The sequence below is a fragment of the Mytilus galloprovincialis genome, chromosome 11 (assembly GCF_965363235.1).
Source record: "Mytilus galloprovincialis chromosome 11, xbMytGall1.hap1.1, whole genome shotgun sequence".
Lineage (NCBI taxonomy): Eukaryota > Metazoa > Mollusca > Bivalvia > Mytilida > Mytilidae > Mytilus > Mytilus galloprovincialis.
This window is the reverse complement of record NC_134848.1, coordinates 54,878,616-54,905,921: the sequence shown is the minus strand read 5'-3', so window position 1 is coordinate 54,905,921 and position 27,306 is coordinate 54,878,616. Positions and strand designations below refer to the sequence as shown.

At 31.9% G+C, this 27,306-nt stretch overlaps 2 protein-coding genes across 2 annotated transcripts in view; both read left to right on the top strand.

Annotated features, from left to right (window-relative positions):
- The window catches only part of LOC143051988 (uncharacterized), a 38,007-nt gene extending 14,357 nt beyond the window's left edge, over positions 1-23,650 (top strand). Inside the window, exons 8-14 of the mRNA XM_076224959.1 lie at positions 1,716-1,863; positions 7,060-7,142; positions 8,264-8,335; positions 11,495-11,594; positions 15,944-16,041; positions 21,718-21,789; positions 23,486-23,650. Coding sequence (XP_076081074.1) covers positions 1,716-1,863; positions 7,060-7,142; positions 8,264-8,335; positions 11,495-11,594; positions 15,944-16,041; positions 21,718-21,789; positions 23,486-23,650 — 738 coding nt within the window. The remainder of the gene's footprint in view (positions 1-1,715; positions 1,864-7,059; positions 7,143-8,263; positions 8,336-11,494; positions 11,595-15,943; positions 16,042-21,717; positions 21,790-23,485) is intronic.
- The window catches only part of LOC143052400 (uncharacterized), a 106,590-nt gene that overhangs the window by 79,028 nt on the left and 256 nt on the right, over positions 1-27,306 (top strand). The window contains exon 9 of the mRNA XM_076225431.1: positions 24,799-24,920. Coding sequence (XP_076081546.1) covers positions 24,799-24,920 — 122 coding nt within the window. The remainder of the gene's footprint in view (positions 1-24,798; positions 24,921-27,306) is intronic.

Genomic DNA, 27,306 nt, shown 5'->3' with positions numbered 1-27,306 from the left:
ATATGGTGTCCTGTTGTAAACCTACCTATCCTTTAAATCAATGTATTCTAAATGGTTACAAGTTCAACACTGTAATTAGATCTTTGAATATTGTTTTTATTGGATATTGATTTTGTTGTTAGTAAACTAAAATCAACCTTAACATTGTTTTTTATATACATATGCACATGCATGGCTAAACAATCTGTCCAATACATTGGCATTGCACAAGGTCATGTTTTTCTCTGACTGTTAATATTTTTTTTTAATTATAATGAGTTTGTATTGGCTTTGAACAAGTGAGTACTCTCAGATCTGTACTTGTGCTTTTTTTGTTTTGGGGACGCGTCGTTTTTTTCATATTTCATACTGTTACACCACTGTCCCAGGTTAGGGGAGGGTTGGCGCCTTCAAACTAGTTACATCCCGCCACATTTGGTATGTGGATAAAGCTAGTCAGGAGCCTGTAATTAAGTGTGTGTCGTTTGTTGCCTTGTCATATATGGAGAGTTGTCTCATTGGAATTCAAACCACATCTTGTTATTTTTATAGTTGAATTTGGCAATTTTTTGTGGATGCTAACTTTTGTTAATGTCATATTTTTGATATTGTAAAATTGGAACTTATTTGAATTGCATAGGTTGCACAAAATCACCAGTGACTGTCTAATATCTAAATAATTTTCCATATTTCATGTTATTAAGGATGCTCGATGCTCCGTTTCAAAATAAGAAGCTTTGTAAAAGACTTTCATAATTTAACAGATTAAATATTAACAGAACTAAAAAATTGAATGTTTTAGTGTATTTATTATTGAATTATAATTCATGGAAAAATTTAGAAACACGATTGTTTTTTAAATTAACCTTGATAACTTTAATCTATCAAAATCAATATATGAAAATACAACACAAGGATTTGATAAAAGAAAAACATGCATTTAAAACGTAATAATATAATAACATTTCGAAAAGGAAGGAAGGGGTAGCGGGCAACATTGTGATAAAACCTACATCATGTACATGAATAAAACTAGAAGATTCCGAATCTATGAAAATTCTTTATTGCGTCAAAGACAAAAATGCGAATCAAAGCATTCTGATATATGTAATTTAATGTTTATGTATGTGCAACGATATGTGATGTTAGGATGGCAAAATGTTTGATTGTTTGTTGTTTTATTATCAATCAGTGTCAATTATTCCATGTTCATGACTAGAAGAAATAAACAATAAAATAATAACTGGGTCAACAGGGATAATTGGTGGTAAACGTTAAAGCCAGTGGAAACTGAGGGTATATACGATAGATATAGAGAAAGAAAAAATGCCGTGCAACAGGACGCCTACGAACCTCTTAATAAGTTGTATAAATTATGTAAAAGCTGATTATAAATTCCACAACTACCAATTGTCTAAAATTCAAAACATTACACCAAATACAGTAAGTAACACAATCATATTAAGAGAGCAACGCTGTTTATTTGATTTTTTTTTATGTGAATAAACGTCTTTGTCGATGCTCTCCATTGCATACTACAACAAGACCAAGAAGTCCCTTAACAGCTTATGTGGCACCCTTGTCCCTCCAAATATCTTTGATGGTAATAAGTTTTAGGTATAGTTATCAAGAGTAAAACAAACAAATGAAATTACAAATGACAATGAACACAATGAAATGTACTTAGAAGAAAACCTTTATATAGCACCTTATACTAAAACAAATGATTTTTTCAGCAATGTGCAACAATTGCGCAAAGTAACCCACAGGGAGTCTGTTCATTTTGTTGTGACACGGAATTATGTAACCGTAACTGTACCATCAAATCAACAATAGCTCCTCCTACAACTACTACAACTATGGCGCCAACAATACATATTGCTCGTAAGTTGTCCTTGTAATAGTTCATCAACGGTACCAGGATGTTTAATTTGGTATGCCGAGTGTTTTGTCCACATATGACTTATTAGTGGTGTATTGATCATAACAGAAGGATGTAAACTCATCATATATATATAGATACCAGGATTAATATTTTGTACGCCAGACGCGCGGTTTGTCTACAAAAAACTTGTCTTTTGCCACTTGAATCAAAATGGTCGAATGAGCGATAGCACAACAAAATATGAAAGCTCGAAAACTGTACATAGTGCGTCTCAGGCAATCCGATGTCTAAGTGTTTTGAATAATTTAACATTTGGTACAGTCAATTTAAAATAATATCTAGCAATGATATTGCATGTAATATCTTTTTTGATATTATACGGAACAAAAAGTAACTTTTATTGATTAATTGATCAAGAATTGTATATATTTAACCTTTACTGTTCCATTATTGTTAATATCCTTTTAACGTGGCGGCTCGAGATTTATGCATCCCGCTATTGTATTATTTTCCTATGGTTTCCTACTTTTTTACTAGTATTTGCTATGTATATAGAGTGTCTTCATGCCATTTTGTTTTTTTTTTGTTGACAAAGTTGTATGTTTTATAGTGATTAATATGAAAAAAAAAGATGTGATATGATTTCCAAGGAGACAACTATCCACAAGAGACCAAACCACAGATATTAATAACTAAAGGTAATCGAACGGCCTTCAACAATGAGCAAAGCACATACCGCATAGTCAGCTATAAATGCCCCGATATGACAATGTAAAGCAATCCAAACGAGAAAACTAACGGCCTTATTTGAATTAAAAATTGAACGAAAACCAAATATGTAAAAGATAAACAAACGACAACCACTGAAGTACAGGCTCTTGACTTGGGACAGGCACACACATAAAGAATGTGGCGGAGTTAAACATGTTAGCGGGATCCCAACCCTCCCCTAACCTGGGATAGTGGTATAATGTTGACTGCTTACCACAATTTTATCTATTATGTCTGTTTATTTTGCTCACACCACATTCGCGTCAATATAATTTGAATCGACTGTCATATAAAAGAGGGACGAAAGATACCAGAGGGAAAGTCAAACTCATCAAATAAACTGACAACGCCATGACTAAAAAAGAATGCTCACACCACATGCTCGTCAATATAATGGAATTTGAATCGACTGTCATATAAAAGAGGGACGAAGATACCAGAGGGACAGTCAAACTCATAAAATAAACTGACAACGCCATGACTAAAAATGAAAAGGACAAACAGACAAAAAAACAGTACACAGTTACACAACATAGAAAACTTAAGAATAAACAAATAAATATAAGTGAGAGATGTACAAAAAAAATGTAGCTAGTTATCACACCAGGCTTAATCCACCATTTTCTACATAAGGAAATATCTGCACACATTAAGGAAAGTGCAAATGTTTTCCATTCGTTTGATGTGTTTGAGTTAACGTTTTTGCCATTTGTTAAGGGACTTTCAGTTTTGAGTTTTCATTTGAGTTCGCTACTTATTGCTAAACGTAAATTTTGCATTACTTTAGAAGGTACACAAACATTTGAAGGGAAGAGAGATTCCTTTTTTTTTTTAAAGATGAATTATGTGAAATAACATAATACAGTACTAGACACAAAGTATAAAAAGTTAAGTAACACATGTAAGATCGATTAAATCATAATGGTATAATAAGATTTACATATTACAATTGATTTGGTTTTTAAATGCTGCTTCTAACAATTGCCACTTCTGACCAAAATTTTGATTATAACTAAGTCACAAAACTTTTTAAGAAGAGTAATTTTGGGGATCTAATAATTTATACAGCTAAGACATTTTTACACTATAACAAAAATAGTAAATATTATTAGGCATCTAAAGACCGCCATCACAGTGTTCGGACACAACCACTGTTTTAACTTTATCGGGTTTCCCTGTCCATAAAAAAATGAATAATATAGTTCGAATCTCCTTCAAAACACCTTCAGGGGGTTAGAAAGAACAGTCAGAACTTGAACCAGAATTGAAAATGCTAAAGTTTTAATCACTACAACCCTTTCAATATATGTTAGTTTTCTGTAAGTCCAAGTATTGAGAAATGACTTGATACTGTTTATCTTGGCTGTAAAATTACATAGAGTATTATTCATTTTAGAAAGCTCAAACCATATTACTTATAGTTTGAACCTCCCAAGAAGATTCCAAACAAGATTTTTGGTCTGGCAAAAGTTTTTCCATACTACCTTTTTTTTTACATCATCCATATGACTTCAGTTTTGTCAACATTACACCTAAGTCCAGCACATTCTGAAAACTTATTGAACAAATCTAAACTGTTGGTCACCATCCTGGATTAAGGAAGAATCGAAAGCATATTGATTCAACAAAAATTCTGAGTCATTAATTGTTACACCAGCAATATCACGGTAATTTTCAAAAGCTGTACTGAGTAATTCCAATACTAAAATAAATAAATACGGAGACAGGGTATCCCCTTGACGAACCCCTCTTTTCAATGAAAAGTCATCTGAATAATATCCGTTATTTAACACTGCACTGGAGGCATACCAGTAACATGATCATATCCAACTAATAAATATATGGTCGAAGACATAAAATTGAAAGCCTCTAGTATAAAAGATCATTCGAAAGTGTCGAAAGTTTTTTTTCAAAATCGACTAACAGTAAAAGTCCAGGAATTTCATCTTCCTCCATCTTTTCCATCAGATCATCAATAAATCAAGTACATTCGCCTATATACATACCTTCAAGAAATCCTTTTTGTGTTTGACTAATTATATTGATTAGCACTTTTTTTAATCTATTTGATAGACTTTGTACACTTTAAACTAGATACCCCAATAACAATTGTTGCAAATATTTGGTAACTTGGCCAAGTAGTTTCAGAGAAGATTTTTGTATGAGTTTACGGACGACGACTGACGACTAGTGATGAGACAAGGTCGTTTGGTCCACTGAGCCAAATGAGTTAAAAAGACTACAATGTGGTTCTTAAATGGACCAATTTTTAAAGCCTTTATCCTCAGCAAAACAAAGCTACATAATAGTACATAATAGGTTCACATTGTGTTGATCTTAAACAAATTGACTGATGCTGTTGTATATCTATAGATGAAGTACACCTTACCACATTGTGTTTCTAGGTAAAATAAGATAAAATTGTTCTAAATAACAAACGTAACATGATTTTCAATATTGCACGCACGGATCTTCTGTTTAATAGGGACTTATAAATTTGTTATTTTTGTAGTAATGCGATTGCATCCAAATGCGAGTATATGTAAACTCAAAATAATGTACTTTTTGTTATGAGTTTGTTCTTCACTAACACGCTAACAATGTTTTCCACATAAATTAGCAACGTGTTGAAATTCTTAAAACAGTCATCTTCCAACACACATTCCGACGACACACTCATGACACCATGTTTTGATTCCCGTGTCCAAAAGTCTGTACTCTTTGCCAAAACAAACGGCACTTTTCATTTTTGTGTTAGGAATCCATTATATGACGTGTCGGCGGCAAGGTTGATACTTAACATCATTGAACTTGTTTTGTTTATTCTTCTCAATGATACCTATTACAGTTTTTTTACTTTTTCCTGATGGAAAATAAAGTGATATATTTTATTGTGTATTTTGGTTGTATTCTTAAAAAATACGTGAACATCAACTTAAAACGAAATAGATGAACTAGATTTACGATATTACTTAATAGTATATAAAAAAATATGGTGCTGAAATTTAGTTTAAAGAAGAAATATTATTTGCAATATGGAACAGTCATTTATTTTGAAGGACTACAATTTGGAAACATTTGATAACAAGTTAATACGAACAAAACTTCACCTACTTGTTTTTAACAGAATAAATGTAACTGTCTTGACGAATATTCATATAAAAAAGAACTTAGAATTCACTATTACATTGTAAAACATTCATTGAATTTTTAAATGTTTATACTTCCCTTTTATTTGCCACTTACATTGTTTGTACCAGTTTTATTAGTACTATTTATTCGGGGATTAAAGACTTCAAGCTACAAAACAAGATGTAACGTCAACTTTTGATTTGAGAATTAAGGAATAACAGTACTGTAGTTGAAGAGTTGCCACCGTCAATTGTAGATTTGACGGTCACAAATGCAGTTTTACTGGCGACGCGATTCTAATGCATTTCAAAAAGAAATAATACGATAAAACTTGGAAAAATTTACAAATTTGACAAATAAAAGAAAATCCGCGAAACTTTATGAATGATTTTGGCGCAAAGACGTCATGGGTAAACGTGACGTCATACAAATGAAAACTTACAAGCTAGAGGTTATTACGTTACCTGTACGCTTCAAATTCGAATAAAATAACATTAAAACGGCGAATTCGAGGTAGGTGTTGTTTTATTTTCGATTATATAGTAGTAATCGAACATTTGTTGATTCAATTATTTCAAAATGGTTGTTCCTCCTTAGTTACGCCTGGTCAACTGTGGATTTGACGGCAACTTTTAGCCAATGAAAAAAAATGTTACATACAAATTGCATTAGAATCTGTAGTTTACCGATCTTAAAAAAATATTTTTTATAATAAATTATCTGATTTACGCAAAACAGTTTGAAAAAAATATTGTTTTTGTTATATACAATGAATTGGTTTGCTTCTCGTGTGTTTACAAAACTAAACTTTAAAGGAGATGACTGTAACGTATATTTTACTGTCGCAAATCGAGTTTACCTAGCGACGCGTAGAGAGGCTAGGCAAACGTATATTTGCGACAATAGAATAGTTTCACGAAGGCAGACCTTAAAATACAATACAGTTATCTTCATTCTAATGCAACGTTTTAACATAAATTCCATTTGATAAATATTTTGGTTTAAAAAATGCCATCAATGAAAAAAGTCCGAAGAACTGTAAAACATAAACACTAGACGTAATCATACTTTTTGTACGAATCTAAATGGGTTCAATGTTGACAAACAGGAAATTCTGAGGCACAAAATGTGTTTTTTTTTTTTAGAACTTCCATACCAAACAAATTTAGAATTAAAATTCCGGACTTGTAGAACGTGGAATCTAACCCTTCAAAATATTTGTCAACGTCCAATAAATATAATTGTTACACACGAATTGCATTATCATCATTTTTTGTCATTTATATTTGCAGATGCTAAAATACGATGCCTTGAAGGTGTTCGTTTAACGTCGCCACTTGATACTACTATTGTTACAGAATGTGGCGACCATGAGGTAAATTTATTGGAGTTTTAAATATTTTGACCTTGAACATCACTGAGGACATTTATTATCAAAATGCGCATCTGGTGTAAAACAAATGGTACCATTAATCATCTGTTGGTGGACTGTTAGTTCCCTAGTTTATCACCGGCACAAAACAACAAAATATGGATATTGTGTCATTTAAAATGCTGTTACAAATTTTTTTAAATACTTTTTAATTAAAAAATGAGTCTTCCTCATTCGAAGATCTTATTCCTTCCCCCTCTGTTGTTACACCTTCTTCCAAATGTTTAGTCACGAGCAACACACGTTGAATTTGGTGAATAGAAAATTGGTACCATTATTGTTTAAACTGTAACTGATCTATTTTTAATTCGAATCCAACAAGGACATGATTCGGAGAATCCAAAACTACACTTGACCAATTGAATATTAAACAAGAGATTAATTTATTTATTATAAAAGAGAGGCAAAAGATAATAAGGGGGTCATATTCAAACTAGAAAAGAGAGACAGCAAATGACAACGCCAAGGCAAAACAAAAGAAAAACAACAGTTTACAAAACACAACATAGAAAAACTAAAGAAAGAGCAACATATTCATATTCTGTCAATTATTTCTATATTACCAAGGAAATTAGATCAAATATACTGAATAATTTTTCATCGGTCACAATATGGGGAAATGCGGCATATTTTCAACTTATATATGCCCTGAACTTCTAAGAGTTTTTTTCAACCTCTGTACTATCCTTCCTTTCCCTTTTGGTCTTCTTTAGAATCTAAATTGGGCTGCGTGGCATATTTTCAACATCTTTATCATGATTTGCCCAGAAATTTTAAGAGTTTAAACTTATACTAAAATACTGTACTACTCCTCCATTCACATTGGGTCATTTTCAAAATTAAACTTGGCCGCTATTCGTATATATTGATACTGGTAACATTTCAAAGTTATGTCTTTTTGAGAGTAAACATAGCGATGATATCTGGGAAGCAGTACGTTAACAAAAGAAAATACCATTGAATAGTATATACCTCAACAAAAGAAACTTGGTTTGTGAAACAGCTGTATTTAAAAAGTGCAACCTAAAGAGGAGTAATTATAAATCTTATTTGTCTTTATATAGATCTGTTCTGTGGAGAGATACGTAACAAATGATGGCATCTTTTTTTTCAACGTAGGATGCAAAGACCGTCAGGTAACTGCCATTGCTTTGCAGTATCACACCTTTAATTAAGATGCAGTTTATGTGATTTTTTGAGTATCGGGTAGGGGTTTATATCTCGTTTGTGTATGGGCGTTTTAAAAAAAAAGTACTTTCTTAGCCCAGCCACTTTAAAAAAAATGTGTTTGATCTTTGCAAGTAATTTTTGTGCAGTTTGTAAATTGAATTAGATTTAACATTTTTAAGCAAAGAAACAATTTATTTCTTAGAGGGATTGATAAGATATTGATTCCTGAATGGTCCAAAACAACCAAAATGGCATGTCCCTAGACTGCCTGTTCAACGTTCAAACTATAAAATATCGTAAAAAAATGTAGAAATAAATGTTATGTTTACTTAATATAAGTTCTTTAATAATTTAAAGTATGTTTACAGCCAACGTATTTTAATAAACAGCTTTTAACATAGGATTTTTAATTTCAGAAGGTGTGTCCCTGACAAAATGTCCACTACGAAACGAAGTCATTAAAATTTGCTAATAAACAGTTTTATAAAATCAATGTAATTTTTGTTTGCAAGAAATATAAACATTAAGGTCTAACAAAAGAAGTGATGCTTTTATAACGGCAATTAAATTGTTGGTAAGAAAAATTGAACACATCAAATGTACCAGAGTGATATCGTATTTTTGTTCAGGTCCGATACGAAACGGGTCAAATCTCCTTCAGTATCTGGTTTTAAAATTTTGAAAAAAATATCAGTTTACAGCTTAATATATGCTTTCATGAATACCACTACCATGCAGTCTTTTTTACTCTTTTTTCAATTATATTCGTGCAAAACAAATAACAAGGGTTAGTTTCATTTAATTTTTATTATGTTTTTATTTACATAGAATAGGGTTGATGTCAAATTCGAAACATTTTGTCCACTACGAAACGGTTTTGTCAACTACGAAACGCATCAAAATGTCCACTACGTAACATAAGTTGTACCATCATATGTGAAGTACTGTCTAATCTTTATCGATAAAAAATGGTTCTCAAATTCAGAAAAAAAATTACATTTTTCTAGTATATAAAGTAAACAAACTGGAATGTCTATAGAAAACATTTAAAATTGCAAAAATATGTGTGTTTAGATGCAGTTTCGTTTTTGTCCCCTACAAAACAGTACAGAAATTATGAAAAAAATATCATTTTAAAGAGTATTTAAGATTGCACTTTTTGTTTACAAACAGGTCTATAATAGCGGTATTCAAAATAACTCTTGAAATTAAATTTTAGACAGGTTGATTTTCCATTTTTTTTTTTAGGTCTGAAAGTCACCCTTTTATTGAAAACAATCGTATATAATCATATGTGTGGTCTAAAAGACTTTTTCAATTATACTATAGCGTTGTCTTTCTGTCCGAATATCTATCTCTATTTCGCACAAAATTTCAAATTTTCCTTTACTCATTCCCATAAAAAATATACGCAACATCAGGTTTGACAAATAAATACTAGTAATCTCCGTTCGATTTTGAAATTCTTTGGTAGTGTCCTTTTTTATTAAAGGTTTTGGATAGTTCAATTAATCTACTTGACACATTCTGCAGTTGAATACAATACGATACTCTTTCAATTTAAAATTGTCAGATCTAGCATTCCAATTTTATTATTAATTAATAAAAGGCACTATTGTTCATGTCATACATAAGATTTGTTATAATGCGATTTGTAGGCTTGTTTACCAGAAAAAGCACAATCTTTCGTTGATCGGGCATTGATTACTCATGGGATACTCATAGCTAGATACGAAAGTGATGTGGCTTATATTGAGCGTGTTTGAAAAGGCTACACACATGATTGTTACGGTATTTTCTTATGTGTTGTGTTGCGTAACAACAGGGATGGTTTCGATGAAGCAAATATCATGTAGTGTTTATTAAACAAAAACAAGCTTATAGCAGTGTGCCACCATATCATTTTACATATCCACCCGTTTCTTCAACTGGTAGTGGCACATAGAAGATTACAATATCTACTTGTAGATATTAATAATCAAAACTTATCCGAAGAAAAAAATTGTGAAAAATGAGACAACTCTCTATCCAAGTCACATGACAAAATTATGTTTATGAGCTGATAAACATGATAACGTCAGCCAATCTGAAGAAGCGTTACATCCCAAATTAAACTATTGTGATAAAGATACTCAAGGAAGTATACACCAGACTATACCGCTGTTAATTGAAAGTTTAACCTCTCACGTCATCCTCTCTTTGTTCAGCTGTATCAATCCATATATTATTGTTCACCTCAATGCACAGGTAAGTTCCCTTATGATGTCAGTTTCTACGATTCCTATTGTTTGATGTTGACATTTATTCATTTTACATATCCACCCGTATCTTCAACTTGCAGTGGTACATATAGGATTTCAATATCTACTTGTAGATATTAATAATCAAAACTTATCCGAAAAAACAAATTGTGAAAAATGAGACAACTCTCCATCCAAGTCACAAATGGTAAAAGTAAGCCATTGTAAGTTAAAGTACGGTCTTTAACACGGAGCATTGGCGAACAGTAAGATCTACAAGTCCCTAATAACATTCACAAAATAGTTGCAACTATTGTAATATGTAAATTATTCAAGGAATGACTGTAATATTTTTTCTGTCTATGAAGAAATAACATCAAATATGTGATGCACACTGAATAACCCGCGTAGCGGGTTATTTGAAATTGTGCACCACATTTTTAATATTATTTCGAATGGACAAAAATAAATATCACAGTAATTTCTTATAATTTAATTCTAAATTCCACTTTAAACAGGAGTAAACCATGGAAAAACTTTAATGACGTAACGGTCACATGATCAAATTACGTCTATGAGCTGATAAACATGATAACCTCAGCCAATCAGAAGAAGCGTTACATCCAAAATTAAATTATTGACAGTGATAAAAATACTTAATAAAGTATATACCAGACTATACCGCTGTTAATTGAAAGTTTGACCTCTCAAGTCATCCTCTCTTTGTTCAGCTGTATCAATCCATATATTATTGTTAACCTCAATTCAAAGATAAGTTTTCTTATGATGTCAGTTTCTAGGATTCCTATGGTTTGATGTTGACATTTATGTTATGATTTGACTGTAATCAACATTCTTTGTTTTTATTTATTTTTCCTTTTCCAGTATTGTATAGCAAACCCACTGGGCAAACGTGATGAAACTGTTATTTGCCGCCATTGCTGTGATGATAAAGATTTATGCAACATGAACCAATGTGGTGCAGGTACGTCAAGCTTTAGAGATGACCATGTTTCAAGTCTTTATTGTTCCTTGTCAAGCTTTTAAAGACGATACATTTCAAGTCTTTAATGTTTGTTTTTTTTTATTTTAAGTCATATCTTTTTTTAGTTTTACTTATTTACAGAATAAATTTCTCATTAGTCCAAATTTACGAGGTTCTTTTGTTTGCCAACATGACGTGAAAACGACGAATAAAAGAATTCAAATTTTTATTTGACTTTTATAGGGTAATATTGCTGTTTACAAACTACACCATTCTAATTTACATTCAAAAAATTTACAAACTCCCGAACGAATCAAAAACTGATACCTAAAGTGTATGTCGCAAAAACATTTCCTCTGTAAATCGTCCCTATCAAGTGAACCTGGATATCTTCAAATGGGAACCATCTGTCGCCCTTCCTCTTATCAAATTTTATTTACTAAATTATTCAACATCAAAACAAGCAAATATTTAAGACTTAATTGTCAAGAAAAGCTGGATTATATATTTTACGTTCATTGTGAAGATAGGCATTCATTTTTATTTTTTTAATTTGCTACAATATTCACGTGTGTATGCGATAATTCATGAGTTGGTTAAGTCGTTCGATAGAAAAAGATTGAAATACAGGTATTTACTAAAATGTTTAGTAATTACCTCTAATTTCTAATTTCACCTATTTAATGTCACTGATATAACTGAAAAAACAATTAATGATTATCAAAGACTAACATAAAATCAGTGTACTATGAATTTTGAAATTGTTGATGAATAAACAAGAATATTGACTGTGGTCGGTTAAGTTTAGACATGTCATTTTGTATGCTACTGTAATTTCATAAATGCATAGAAATTGATACAATTACTCCAAAATATACAAAAAAGAATACTATCACTTTTTTACATTGTCTTATCGGGGCCTTTTATAGCTGACTACGCGGTATGGAATTAGTTCATTGTTGAAGGTCGTACGGTGACCTATAGTTATTAATGTCTGTGTCATTTACGTCTTTTGTGGATAGTTGTCTCATTGGCAATCATACCACATCTTCATTTTTATAAGTCTTGAAATCTAAATTATATGCAAAACACAAGTTTATGATGTATTGTTTCAATGTATTTGTATCCTTATGCTCCCCCACAATCTTGATTTTGGTTGACGTTTTATTCAACACGCCGGTTCTCATATGAAAAGCATAACAAAAAGTAATATAACAAAAATACAAAACTCCTTTGTAAATACAAAACGTAAAATCCATAATCAAATGACAAAATCAATGAATAACAATTCTCATAATTCTGACTTGTGAAGGTCTTTTTTTATGTAGCAAATGGTGGATTAAACATGATTTTATATTTAGCTAATCCTCTCACTTATTTGACAGCCGTTCAAAATTCAATTTTATTGACAACAATGTTTAACAAAAAATTAAGACATAAAAGGTCAAAAATATTGGTACAACAGTCAACGTTGTGTTATAATCTTAATTGGTAATAAATATATTATTAGAATAAAAATTCATTCAAATCTGTCATTATTTGTTAGGATTGTGCCTGATGTTCATATGATGAAATCATAATCTTTCAGTCAGTTTAATTGAAGTCTGGAGCTGGCATGTCAGTTAACTGCTAGTAGTCTGTTGTTATTTATGTATTATTGTCATTTTGTTTATTTTCTTTGGTTACATCTTCTGACATCAGACTCGGACTTCTCTTGAACTGAATTTTAATGTGCGTATTGTTATGCGTTTACTTTTCTACATTGGCTAGAGGTATAGGGGGAGGGTTGAGATCTCACAAACATGTTTAACCCCGCCGCATTTTTGCGCCTGTTCCAAGTCAGGAGCCTCTGGCCTTTGTTAGTCTTGTATTATTTTAATTTTAGTTTCTTGTGTACAATTTGGAAATTAGTATGGCGTTCATTATCACTGAACTAGTATTTTTTTGTTTAGGGGCCAGTTGAAGGACGCCTCCGGGTTCGGGAATTTCTCGCTACATTGAAGACCTGTTGGTGACCTTCTGCTGTTGTTTTTTTCTATGGTCGGGTTGTTGTCTCTTTGGCACATTCCCCATTTCCATTTTCAATTTTATTATGCGTATAATAAATTCATAATAGATACCAGGATTTAAATTTTGCACGCCATACTCGAGTTTTGTATACAAACGACTCAGCGTTGACGCTCAAACCAAAAAAGTTTAAAAGCCCAAATACAGTTCGAAGTTGAAGGTCAATGAGGATCCAAAATTCCGAGTATTTATTTTTTAAGGTAATCATAACGATATGTACAGAAACACACAACATACTGTTACATGTATGTCTCAAATATAAAAGGTATTACAGCCGATTGCATATATCGTATTGAAGTAATATCTTTGGTTAGCTTGCTTGCTAGCTTAAACATAAGTCATTTTTATGTTAGATAAAGTATCCTCCTTAAAAGAGGGACGAAAGATACCAAAGGGACAGTCAAACTCATCAATCTAAAACAAACTGACAACGCCATGGCTAAAAATGAAAAACACAAACAGACAAACAATAGTAAACATGACACAACATACAAAACTAAAGAATAAACAACACGAACCCATCCAAAAACTAGGAATGATCTCAGGTGCTCCTGAAGGGTAAGCAGATCCTGCTCCACATGTGGCACCCATCGTGTTGCTTATGTGATAACAAATCCGGTAAATAGTCTAATTCGGTAGGTCACATTCATGAAAGGGAAGGGGATTGTAGTTACGACGTAAGGAACATATCCGATATCATTTGTGAAACGGTTATTCCATAACGGTCAACCAACTCGTAATGGCGTCCGTAAAATTTACGAAGGGATGATTTCAACCTCACCATTTGGAACTCTTGGTTTAAATACTTCCTTGTAAGCAGCAACCCGCTATCAAGAAAATCATGATAGGAAATGCAAGCACTGGAATATCGTATCAATTGGGAGATATATACCCCGTATGCAGGTGCTGCTGGAATGTTGCTACTTAGAAATGGAAAGTTCACAATTGGAAAGCTGAAATCATCTCTTTTGTCTTAAAGTTTGTTTTCAACCGGCCCTCATTGTCAATTTCTAGATGTAAGTCAAGATATGGAGCCGACTTAACTGTATCTGTAGTATCCTTTATCTCTAGTTCGATGGGATAGATGCGTTCCACATAGTCACCAAATTTTGAATTATTTAGTGAAAGAACATCATCTATATAGCGGAAAGTAGAGTTATAGGATATTGCTAACTTCTTATCTTTCTTCCTAAGAAGTTCCTTCATGAAGTCAGCCTCGTAATAATAAAGAAACAAGTTGGCAAGTAGAGGGGCACAGTTTTTTTCCAATTGGAATGCCGATAGTCTGTTGAAAAACACGTCCTCCGAACGTAACAAATATGTTGTCAATCAAGAAATCAAGCATCTTGATATTATCAGTTTCAGAAAAAAATTTGTTTGAATCAGAGTGATCCTTTACAAAGTAGGATGTATCCCTCCCTAGGACAAGATACTTGTATCTACGTTGGACATTCTTTTTTATGAAGCAAAGCAATACCAACTCTTTCAATTTGTCTTTTAGTTTGGAATGTGAAATACTTGTGTAAAGAGTAGAACAGTCAAATGTTTTAATACTGTTACAAGATGAAAGAGAGTTAGATTGTATGTACTCTAAAAGATCTTTGGAATTTTTAAGTATCCACATCTGATTCACGCCACCTCTAGAATAGGCAGTTTCATTATAACTTTGAAGCCCGTTTTTGATTGCTGATAAAATAGATGTTAATAATTTAGAAAGAAGTTCCGTGGAGCACTTGGAAAACCTAGCAATATACCGTTGTTTGTAAGGACACTTATGTTGTTTGGTATCCAATACAGTGATGGAAGATCCAGTTCTTCATCTTTGGTTGAAATTCCAAAGGAACATAGAACAGGCCTATGAATATCCAGGATTTCCTCTTTGGTAAGTTTCGTGAGGGTATATGTTGAGTTCCCAAGTGAATTGTCAATACCTAATTCGTTTATCAAGCAGTAAATGTAATGACTTTTACACACAAAAACGATGTTATTTGGGGCTTTATCTGCGGGGACAACAACATATTTGTCATGAGGTTGGATAGGTGTTTTGCAACATTTGGGTCTTTAAAGATTGACGTATCATGGGTATTGATGGACTAAAAGTAGATTAGTCCAACAGATAATCAATCTATCTGTCTGTTTGAATAGGATACTTTGAAAAGGGGATAGTATACCTTACCTCATAATGACTTCACGTTTCAGCTAGCAGACAAGCTTACAGAAGATATTGTGACTTCCTACATACTCAATGCAATCGGCTGTAAATTATTCTTATTCTGTTACAGGTGTTACACTTCCCGTAGGATCAACCATATGTTATTCATGTCCTCTTGCATTGGATCCTAATAAATGCAATCAAATTGCACTTTGTGACCGAGATTCGGTAACGTATCACTGAATCACAAGACATATTTTGTTATTTGTTAGTTTAATAAATAAGTTTGGTAAATTAAGTCGAAAGGTAACCAATAATAACTTATTATGCATTTTATTACTAATTCATAAATGGTAATTTTTCAAAGCTCAAAATCATATGTTAAAATGTCTTAATTTTTTTGTAATTTACAAGGGACATTTTGCAATCCTCGGAATAAAAGTTCATCAAATTTAATATGTTAATGAGTCAAACTATTCATTTATACACGGAATCTATAATGGTCATTAGAGTACATCGCATCTGTTACAGTCATAAGTGTACATTGCATGTGTTAAAATTATAAGAAAACTCTCAAATTCATTGTTATTTATCTCGTATAAAGACATACACCTCGTCTCTTCCATTTTAAGAGAATGCACCATTTCTTAAGTCAAAGTATTACATGTACCCTTATCTCCTATATTTAAAGGTATACGCCCATCTTAAGTAAAAGGGAATATACCACAACGAAATGCATTTGAATAAAGTATGTCTTAAAGAGTGGCATTCAAACTTATAAATCGAAAATAAATTGACAACGCCAAGGCTAAATAAGAAAAACACAAACAGACAAACAATACTTCGAAAAAAACTACATAAAAAAATAAAGACTAAACAACATCACAAGTAGTTAGGTCGTCATATCGAAGTAGCGTTTAGTACAGTGATTTTGTTATAGTTTGGTTAAATTGGTCATGGGTAAGTTATGTTACTTCTAGAAACGATTTCCTCAGTTCTTTTGAAATGAGCAAATAAAAAGCAAATTACATGTTGGAATCTATTTTGTAAGTCAAACGATCTTAATTGAAATTGTTGTTTTAAGAAATTAACGCAGGATAACCAACATATCGAAATTGGTATAGTTTGGTTAAGCGATTAACATGGTTCAGTTAAAAGTCTAGAATTTCGCCATGATTTTGGTTACATTTGTCATGGTTTAGATCCAAATAAATACATATTTGTGCCACCTTAATATTGATAGTTTGTTTAAATTCCATTGTGACATATTAGTGTAACACAATTAACTAATTGACTAAAGAGAAAAAAAAACCTTTTGAGAAAATTCGGTGGGCGTAAACGACAAATTCGTACATTGATATATCTTTTTTACCCGGCGTAACGCATTGCGATGTCAATGAAAATATCGGGCGTTTGTCCTTCCTTATGTCCGTACGTCTGAGCGTTCGTACGTCCGTCCTCAGGTGTACAATTTTTGCCAGATTCTTTTATGTAACGTATATCCTACGTTGTTTTAGCAATATATTGGGCTACTTCGAAACTCAGTGCTGATCATTTACTTTTAAAAGAATTACGCTCCTTGGAGGCATTAGTTATATTTAAAATTGCATTGTTTACACTCTCATATGTACAATTCTTGCCAGAATTTTATGAAACTTACATCGGTGGTTTATATTAGCAATGTCTTAGACGAATTCAAAAATAAGTGCCAATCTGTTAATTTTAAAAGAGTTATGCCCCTTGGAAATATAATTATATAGAGAACTGCATTGTATGAGATTTAAATCATAGGTTGGTGTCAACAATGATTTGAAAATAAATACCGATCATTATTTATGAACGCGTTTTTTTATTTGTAAAATTGCCGTATGAGCGCTCTGATGTGTTCAACTCGAAAGTTTATATCAGCAATGTATTTGACACTTTTGAAAATATTGATAATGAGTTATTTCCCTTGTAAATATAAATTAAAATGGAATTCACATTGCATTGGCTCTGAAGCCTTCATTTCTGTAAAGATATTTTAAAAATTTTAAAAGAACAGAACGGACTTTTGTTTAGTTATTGCCCTTGTACCTTAGATAAATACGATATGTGCAACCGGGAGGAGATTAGAACTCTGTTCTTTTGGGTTTTTTTCGTGTGTTCCTAACATATAAGTATGATATAAGATAAGATATAAGAATTTTAGTAACCTATTCAAGAATCCATAATGGGCATCATTTTACAAGAATATTATGCACAATATGATTGGGAAAAAAACAAAACAAAAAACCTAATACCATACTATATGGACAGGATCAGAGCCCAACACATCATGTGCCTTACATAAAAATTACACCAGATTATTTCATACATTTTGTTTACATCTGAATCTTATTTCCAAATCTTTAATAATGTAATTTCCTAGGCACATGAGAGTTGGTAAATGCGCATTTGTGAACAGCCAGAAACATTTCTTTTCCTTTTTTACTTTATAAAATAAGAATTTCCTCTGTTCATTGTATAAAGGACAATTTACTGTTAAATGGGTCTCATCTTTAATAGAATTTGATCTATGTGACAAGCAGCGATGACATAGACGCTATGTATTTTTGACTATATCTATCTTTCTCAATTCTAAGATCATCAGCGCTTATTCTCATTTTGCATATAGCTCTTCTTATATTTAAATTTTTAATTGACAAATAAGCCTCCTTTACGAAGTCAGTCTTCAGGTTGGAATAATTTTCTAATTTACTATTACCTCATGATAAGGTATCAGATCTTTTGACCAATCAAAATGATATATACATGTATAACCACTGCTTTTATTAACTGGCTTTCGAATTAGAAACTAGTATACATATTTTTAAGGGGCCAGCTGAAGGACGCTTACGGGTGCGGGAGTTTCTCGCTACATTGAAGACCCATTGGTGGCCTTTGGCTGTTGTTGTCGCTTTGAAACATTCCCCATTTTTTTTCTCAATTTTACCATAGGGTATGCCATTAAGTTCCGATAATTACAGGAAATATTAGTATGAATAAATGTAATTGAAAAAAATACACGTATTATTGTGCAAGTATATTCAAACGGTGTACTGCCTAATTTTTGACATGACAAGACTAGAAAACACAGACAAGATGAATAGTGGTAGCAGTATTCCATTCTGAAATTTAAAAAAAAACTAAAAACTTTTTGTTTAGATTTAAGATTTTTTTTGATTAGTTGTTGTTGGCTTGGAATATATTCACAGATCAGTTCTTTCTTCGGCGTTTTTGTTACTTGATTACTTTGCTTTGTATCGCTCTGATTTGTATAGTTTGTTTTGCTGTTAGATGTATACCCAGGTAAAGACAAGGGGGTGGTTTGGAGCCCGCAAACATTTAAACCCCGCCTTATTCTGTCTAACCTGATATAAAGTCTACAGTTAGTAATCAGTGGCTGTCATTTTTCCCTGTATGTCATATTTGTTTTTTGCTTATTGTTTTGAACCTAAGTCAGGCTGTTATTTTCCTTTTTTGAATTGTTTTATCTTCATTTTTTTCGGCACCTTTATTTACTTGCTAAGAGGATGAGTTTTGTTAATTGTTGAAGCCCGAATGGTGACATAACACTTACGCTATTTCATCTACGGTGAATAATTGTCTCATTGGAAGTCATACTGCATTTACTAATTGTATATTACCATGTGCTAATTTTCTGACGTCAGACTCTCAAATCAATGAATGTGTTTGTAGATAGTAGATGTTTTTGTGTTCTGTTAAATTGTTCCTTTTGAAATTGTTATACAATAATGACTGATGTAACCATACTTTAACTATTTTATTTATTGTGTCTGTTTATTTAACCCATTAATGTAAATATAACGGAAGTGACAGGGTTAGCGCTATAGAACCAGGTTTAATCCACCATTTTCTACATTTGAAAATGCCTGTACCAAGTCAGGAATAAAACAGTTCTTGTCCACTCGTTTTTGATGCGTTTTGTTATTTGATTTTGCCATGTGATTATGGACTTTCCGAATTGATTTCCTACTAAGTTCAGTATTTTTGTGATTTTACTTTTTTCTTGGGTCATATCTGGGACTATTATAGTGCCAGGTCATATTGTATTCCGAATACAACTACGTTTAAAGAAAATTACTATAATTGAAATGCATTTATATATACTTTAGTGATCTCTTTACACGTGCTTGTTCTATATTTATGATAACTATAATGATAATATCTTGGATTTACTGTAGACGACTTATTTTGTCGATGTATTTTTGAGAGTTAAAGATCATCGTTAATATGAGAAACTCAGATCTACTCGTTTGGGAACAAAACAACAACTCAAGAAAATAGCGACCCTATATTGCCTCAAAATAGGATAGAATGGGTTAAACATCGGAAAAATCAGCATTGTATCAGCAACAATATTTTAATAGTTGTACACAATGTCTGTTGATTTTGATCTTAACATCTCCATCATTCACGACAGGAATCACATAACTGAACCATGTTGAACATGTATTAAACCATGACACTAATGACCCAACCCAAGACACCAAATTTTCTGCAATCTTAAATTTGGTACAAATGTAGGGGTTTTAAGGAATATTTGACGGCAGATGTATACCATAACGAAATGTGTGATATGACAGGCTATACAGAAATTACTGTACTTAATGTATTAAACCGAACAACAACTTATAATAGTTATCAATGGTACCAGGATTATAATTTAGTACGCCAGACGCGCGTTTCGTCTACATAAGACTCATCAGTGACGCTCATATCAAAATATTTATAAATCCAAACAAGTACAAAGTTGAAGAGCATTGAAATTTGACATACGGAGGCACTATTCTGTGTCAAATTATAACTATGATTATTTTGTGTACAAACATACTAACTATAAACAAAGATACCGACCAGCATGAATTTATATTCATAGGTTCCTTAAGCGAAAAATCCGAATGTTCATATTGTGACATTCTTTGTCAATAAAAATACATAACACAACCATGTCTAACTTATTTAAACTAGGACAAAATCACTGTACTAAACACTTCTCGATATGACGACCTTACTGCTGTTGAACACTAACCCAACTAAAAATGGGTTGATCTCAGGGGTTGCAGATGAATAATCTGATCACGTTTCACTTGTGACCCCTGTCGTGTTGCTCAAAACCCCGGCAATGATTCTTAGTTTGATGTAGCCATAGGTTGCATTTCTGTGAATATTGGCAATGCAAGTTCCATTGGAAAGTCCTTTTACGGCTAAAACTGTACGGCTTTTACTATCAACTTTTGAAAAAAATCTTCAACTAAAATTTGAAGTGCATATGCACTACAATTTTTTTCAAAGGTCAAAATATAGGGCTGTGCGGCATATTTTTAACATTTATATTCCCTGAACTTCTCAGAGTTTAAACTTAGACTAATTTTCTTAACTACCCCTACATTAAATGAAGGTTTACCACAGATTTCAATATAAACAATATGCAAATGTATATTTACTGGTAACATTCCTGTGAGATGTAACACAGATAGAATAACTGGGAACCAGTATGTAAACAAAATTAATTTTCTATGAATATTAAAGATCGCCCCCAAAAGGGCCGTGGTTCGCTGTACAGCTGTATTTACAAAGTGCAACCTATAGGTATACATCACATTTGAATGTATGAAGGCAAAAAAAAGGTGAGATGTCAACAATATTTTAAACCTATTGGTCAAATTTACAACATGACAACGAAGATACATATGTATATATAATGTGTTACAAAATAAAGTATAAAATGGAAAAGCACATGTCACCATAAAATAAATGTACATGTATGATGATAACAGATCGTGTATTTCTTGATACTATCGGACTGTTTGTCATTACAAGTTATTAATGTATGTTTTCTATTTGTTAATAATATTACAGGCATGTTCTATAAAACAAACGCAAAATTTAATTGGTCAACCTCGTTGGAGTCATGGTTGTTCAGAAAAAACGGTACGTTGCTTTAAAAGAGGCGATTCTTTCTTCTGTTCTATCTTAAAATAACAGTGTTGGTTCAACATGGAGCAAATGACTCTCAAACCCTTAAAACCGGTTGAGCAATCGTTTTGCTATATAATCATCAGACTGCAGCGGTTGATTAAGGAATACAGTCTAGCTGTAATATTAAATTTTTATCTGGCAAAGACATTTTCCAATGTTTTTCCTAATAAATAAAGGAACCGAAAATAAAGCTTATTTAATCAAGCCTTGTTAACATTAACTTTTTTTTTCAAATTGCAATTTTTCAAATTGCAAAACATATACATATAATTTGGTGTAGTTTTAAGTCTACATGTATATGACATAATTATGGTGTCCTCCTATGCTTTCCTAAATTAATGGCAGGTGTCCATTGTTATTGTTTTGTTTCATAAAAAAGAAAGACCAACATAGACACAAGTTTCTTGAAAAAAATCTCTCTTATTAAAACAACAAGAAAAAACTGACAATATTAAGAAGCTTCATTTCTTGATTCACAAATTAATTTCTAGGTTTAGAGGACGTGTTTTTCAATATACAATTGACAATCCCTTTTGAACCAAGTGTGCCCCTTTTTTGACGACTTGTTCCTTTATTAAACTATGCAGACTATATACAAAAACTTCTAATGAAGAAAGAAAAGAAGTTAGCAATATCCTTTAACTTTACTTTCCAATTCTACTATATAGATGATGTTTCCTCACTAAATAATTCAAACTTTGGTGAATATGTTAAATTGTTAAACGCATAGAACCTATTAAACTAGAGATATATTAGTTTGAATGTCCCTCTGATATCCCCCCCCCCCCTCTTTGTGTTATTGTTATTCTGCGGTTTTGATAATTTATTATATTATTTATTTATGTAGTTCTCTGTGCTGAGAGTTCTAGTTGGTTTTTTGTACGTCCTGTATTTCCGAATTTCACAAGGTCATGTTTCTTGCTGACTGTTTCTGCCGTTTTTTCTGCCCGTGGTTTGCGGGGAACATTTTTATAACACCTACATGAATAAAACTACAAATTTGCAAATATGCTATGCTATATTCAGGACGAGGAGAAATAAACAAAACATAAATAGTTGGGTCAATTGCGATAATTACCGGTAAATATTTGATGCCGGCGAACACACATTTTTTTCTTAATATACAAAGTAAGGAAAATGGCCATTGTTATCTTATAGTTCGTTTTTGTGTGTGTTGCATTTTAGTGTTTCTGATGTGTCGTTGTTCTCCTCCTATATTTGATGTGTTTCCCTCAGTTTGTAACAGCGGTTAACTATTTACCTTTATATAAAGAGAATGACAAAATTCCCTGCAATGGGCCGCCTATGGATCTCTTCAAGATTATGTCTTAATTATGTGGAAGCTGATTTTCAGTTCAACAAATACCAATCGTATAAAATTTAAAACAATACACTATGTAAAGTTACACAAGCATGTTAAGTAAGCAACGCAACTTTTTTATTTTTTTTATAATCGCTTAACTGCTAATGAGGTGCAATTGTACCCTGGTGCTCCCAAACATCTTTGATGATGTTAGTATATGAGATATTAATAAAGAGTATTTGAAAAAAAAACATAATGAAATTGTAAATGACAACTAACACAATGAAATGTATTTAAAAGAAAACATAAATATTACACTAAACTAAAAACAATTTTATTTTTCAGCAATGTGCATCAATTGCACAAAGTAATCCACAGGGAATTTGTTCATTTTGTTGTGACACGGTATTGTGTAACCGTAACTGTACCATCAAATCAACAATAGCTCCTCCTACAACTACTACAACTATGGCGCAAACAACGCATATTGCTCGTAAGTTGTCTTTGTAATAATTCATTAAAGGTACCAGGCTGTTGAATTTGGTACGCCACGCGTATCATCTACACAAGACTCATCGGTGGTGCATTTATTAAAACAGTAGGAAGTAAGCTGAGATCACCCCCAGTTTTTGATGGGGTTCGTGTAGCTTAGTTTTCTATGATGTGTCTTTTGTACTATTATTGGCTGATTATGTTTTTCTTCTTAGCTATTGCGTTGTCAGTTTAATTTCGATCTGTGGATTTGAGTGTCTCTCTGATATAGTTTGCCCAACTTTTTTTCAGAGATACAGATACCAGGGTTAACAATGTGTAGGCTAGATGCACGGTTTGTCTACAAAAGACTCATCATTTGACGATCGAATCAAAATAGTCAGAACAGTGAGAGCATGACAAACATAAAAGTTTGAAAATTGTGCTATATGCATCTCAGGCAATCCGATGTCTAGTGTTTCGAATAATTACCATTTGATACGCAGCAAGTTTGCCCAAAAAATATAGCAATATAATTCATGTAATGAAATTTTTGATAGTATACGATATAAGAAGAATCTTGATTAATTTATCGAGAATTGTATGTATATTATTTTCATTGTTCCAGTTTTAGTAAAACATGCATCCTTTTTGCGTGGCGTCTCTGAATTTTACACCATGCTAAAAATAATATTACCAAGCCTTACTATAAAATGGTTAATCATGACAAAAGAGAGACATTTTAAAATCTAGATTGTTTATAATTTCGTCTTAGTACATCCTTAAGAGAAGCTAAACAATGTGACTTCATCAATAAGTTTTTGACTTTTGAAGAACTAAGATATTAAGATAACGATTTGTTGATTATGAAAACAATCAACAAAAACCAACCAGTCGGGAAAAGTATATATCGGCTACACATTCTTTGATGATTTCTTGACAATGTCTAGGCAGTATTTATCTCTAATTACAACTTGTCATTATTCATACAGCCTTCCTTATCTCATTCGTCATACATCATGTATCGCCATTTTAATGACGTCACTTAATAGAAATAATTGAAACAAAGTCATAAGAATATTTGGTATCATAATTGAAAATCCGACCAATGAAGACGAGGAGTTTATTAATATTTATCGTATTACCCATTTTGACATTTACATATGTTTATTGGTTTCTTTTTTCAGTGACGGCCCCAATTATTACACAAACTGTTATACGACCAACAAATACGAAATATGGTGATACTGTAACTATCCAATGCCTTGTCACAGGACAACCTAAGTCAACAATACATTTCTTTCGTAAGGTGAACCATTTTGTCTTTATAAATACATGTGTATCGCGTATCATACTTTCTTTTTAAAAAAATTAAGAGTATTTTTGTTTCACGGCAGATTTGTAAAAGCATACGATTGGAATTTTCAAATAATTGTTGGTCTAATATTTGAAAAATAATCAAATATTGTAGATTGATTTGTATAGATAATGTTTGTAAAGGCAAAATGTTATAATTGGCTGATCACGTTCATAAAATTGTTGATTAAAAAAACAATATTGTATATATATTACATTTATTGAACCATCTGAAGAAATACAACAGACAAGACTCTGAGTGAAGCAAGGATATGTAGTCATATTCCAATTTGAAAATAAACACCCTCTATTTTATATGTATTTTTTTACATAAATTTCTATTTATGCAGTTTTAGAGTGGATTATTTGCGTTTCCATGGTAACAATTGAAGTCAACAACTCTTAAAGATAGTAATTTAAAGTTTGCATTAGCTTTTATGTATTTTTCTTATCGGTTATGAAATAATTCAGGACACTTAAGCTCTTAAACTACAATATTCTGCAAATAAAAACTCCGTTTCCAAGGAAAAAATCGGTTGCTATGGTGATAAAACTAAAGAAAATTCAACGCATTTTTCTATTTCATTTGGCAAAGTAGTATCCAAACTTCATAACAACAGTGCTAACTATTCTGTACATGTACACATTTGCACTTTTCTGAAAAACTCCACAGAAAATTTGATAATTTCGCAAAAAATCCAATTTTAGAAAAGTTGAAAATGTGCATTTTTTGGCCAAATTTAAAAAAAAAAATACAAATTTGGCTGACATGCAATCTTATCTAAAATGAAGCTTAAACCAAGTTGTAACAATGTAACATATAAATATTTATGAAAAATGCATGATTCTATTCATAATCAGGCTCTGAATTGGGGTGATTTAGCTGATTTTTTAAAAATTTTACTGCGCTTAACAACCAACAAATTAAATGTTCGTTACCATGGCAACCACTCATATTTTCCCACTTAAAATATTTTTTTTAGCAGTATTCAATTACTGCTTCTACCAGGCCAATTATAGATGGTTTTACAAAGAGCTGTACTTAATGTTTTGACGAGAAAAGAGCGGGAAATATGGAGAATAATCATAATCATTTAAAACACACATTTCTAAAAGAACTAATGAATTTTTCGTTTTTTAATATACAAATTCATGAGGTTTATCATCTTTTCCGCAAGTTTATTGTTTTCTGTTTGTATTTAAATAATAATTAAGATATAATTTGTTCCATCTAGTGATCTGTTTATTTGGCAAAACCCAAGAGCAGTCAGCAGGGTTTTCAGATCATCCGTTGTTTGACCTGCTAGTAAAACAATTGCAGTTTTTACCCAACGCAATTATAGGTTTGAACGTCGTTTTCAATATAGACTTGTAGATTTTGTTTATCGTTTGGGCTTAAATTATATTTGCCTACGGGTTCGTTTATCCTATATCAAATATTTAAAATTCAAAAGTCTATCGTAAATTGAGGTAAATTATATGGCCTTTCAAATACCGTTGCATCCGCATGTATAGAAATTGCGGTTTTATCCAAAGATATCATAGGTTTTGATGTTGTTTTCAATTCAGACTTGTTTACATATACATGAAATAAATGTGTCAAATGCTGTTGTACTAACTAATTCGTTTTGCTATGGTTGCATGTTCACTTTTAGTATTTTCATTAATTTAAAGAATTGATGATCTACTACTGTAACAGGTATATATTTTTTTATTATCATGCTGCTGTTTTTTAATCAAATGTGAATCATCTTCATGTATCAAAACAATTAAGTCCTATGCAATTTAGTACTATTACAGTGTTACATTACATTAAATGTGTAGCTTTAATATCTTTTGGTGTTGATCTTAGATTAATGTGTCATCTAGTTCATTTGAAAAATTGGGTTTTTTTTTGCGCCAGGCAAAGTCACGAGACTCTGGTCGTCGTAAGTTTTGTTTGTTTTTTTAATCTTAGTTCATTTATATGTTTAGGAGTTTAGTATTACGTCCATATTCACTGCCCTACTACATATTTTGGGTGCCAGCTAGCTGAAGTCTGCTTCGGGGTGCGGGATTTTCTCGCTGTCTTTAAGACCAATTGGTGGCCTTCGGATGTATTTTACTTTTTGGTCGGGTTGTTGTCTATTTCACACATTCACGATTCGAATTCTTTATTTTTGTCTATTAAACCGATGTGGTTGTACGTGTACCACTGTGAGTCTGTATATCGTTTGCTTCTTTTTAATTATCCATGACGTTATGAGTTAATTTTCTACTTATGAGTGTAAATGCCCTTTTGCCATCTTTCGCGTCTTTTTCATTGAATAAGTGAAAAAAAAGATTGATTGGCGAAAGAT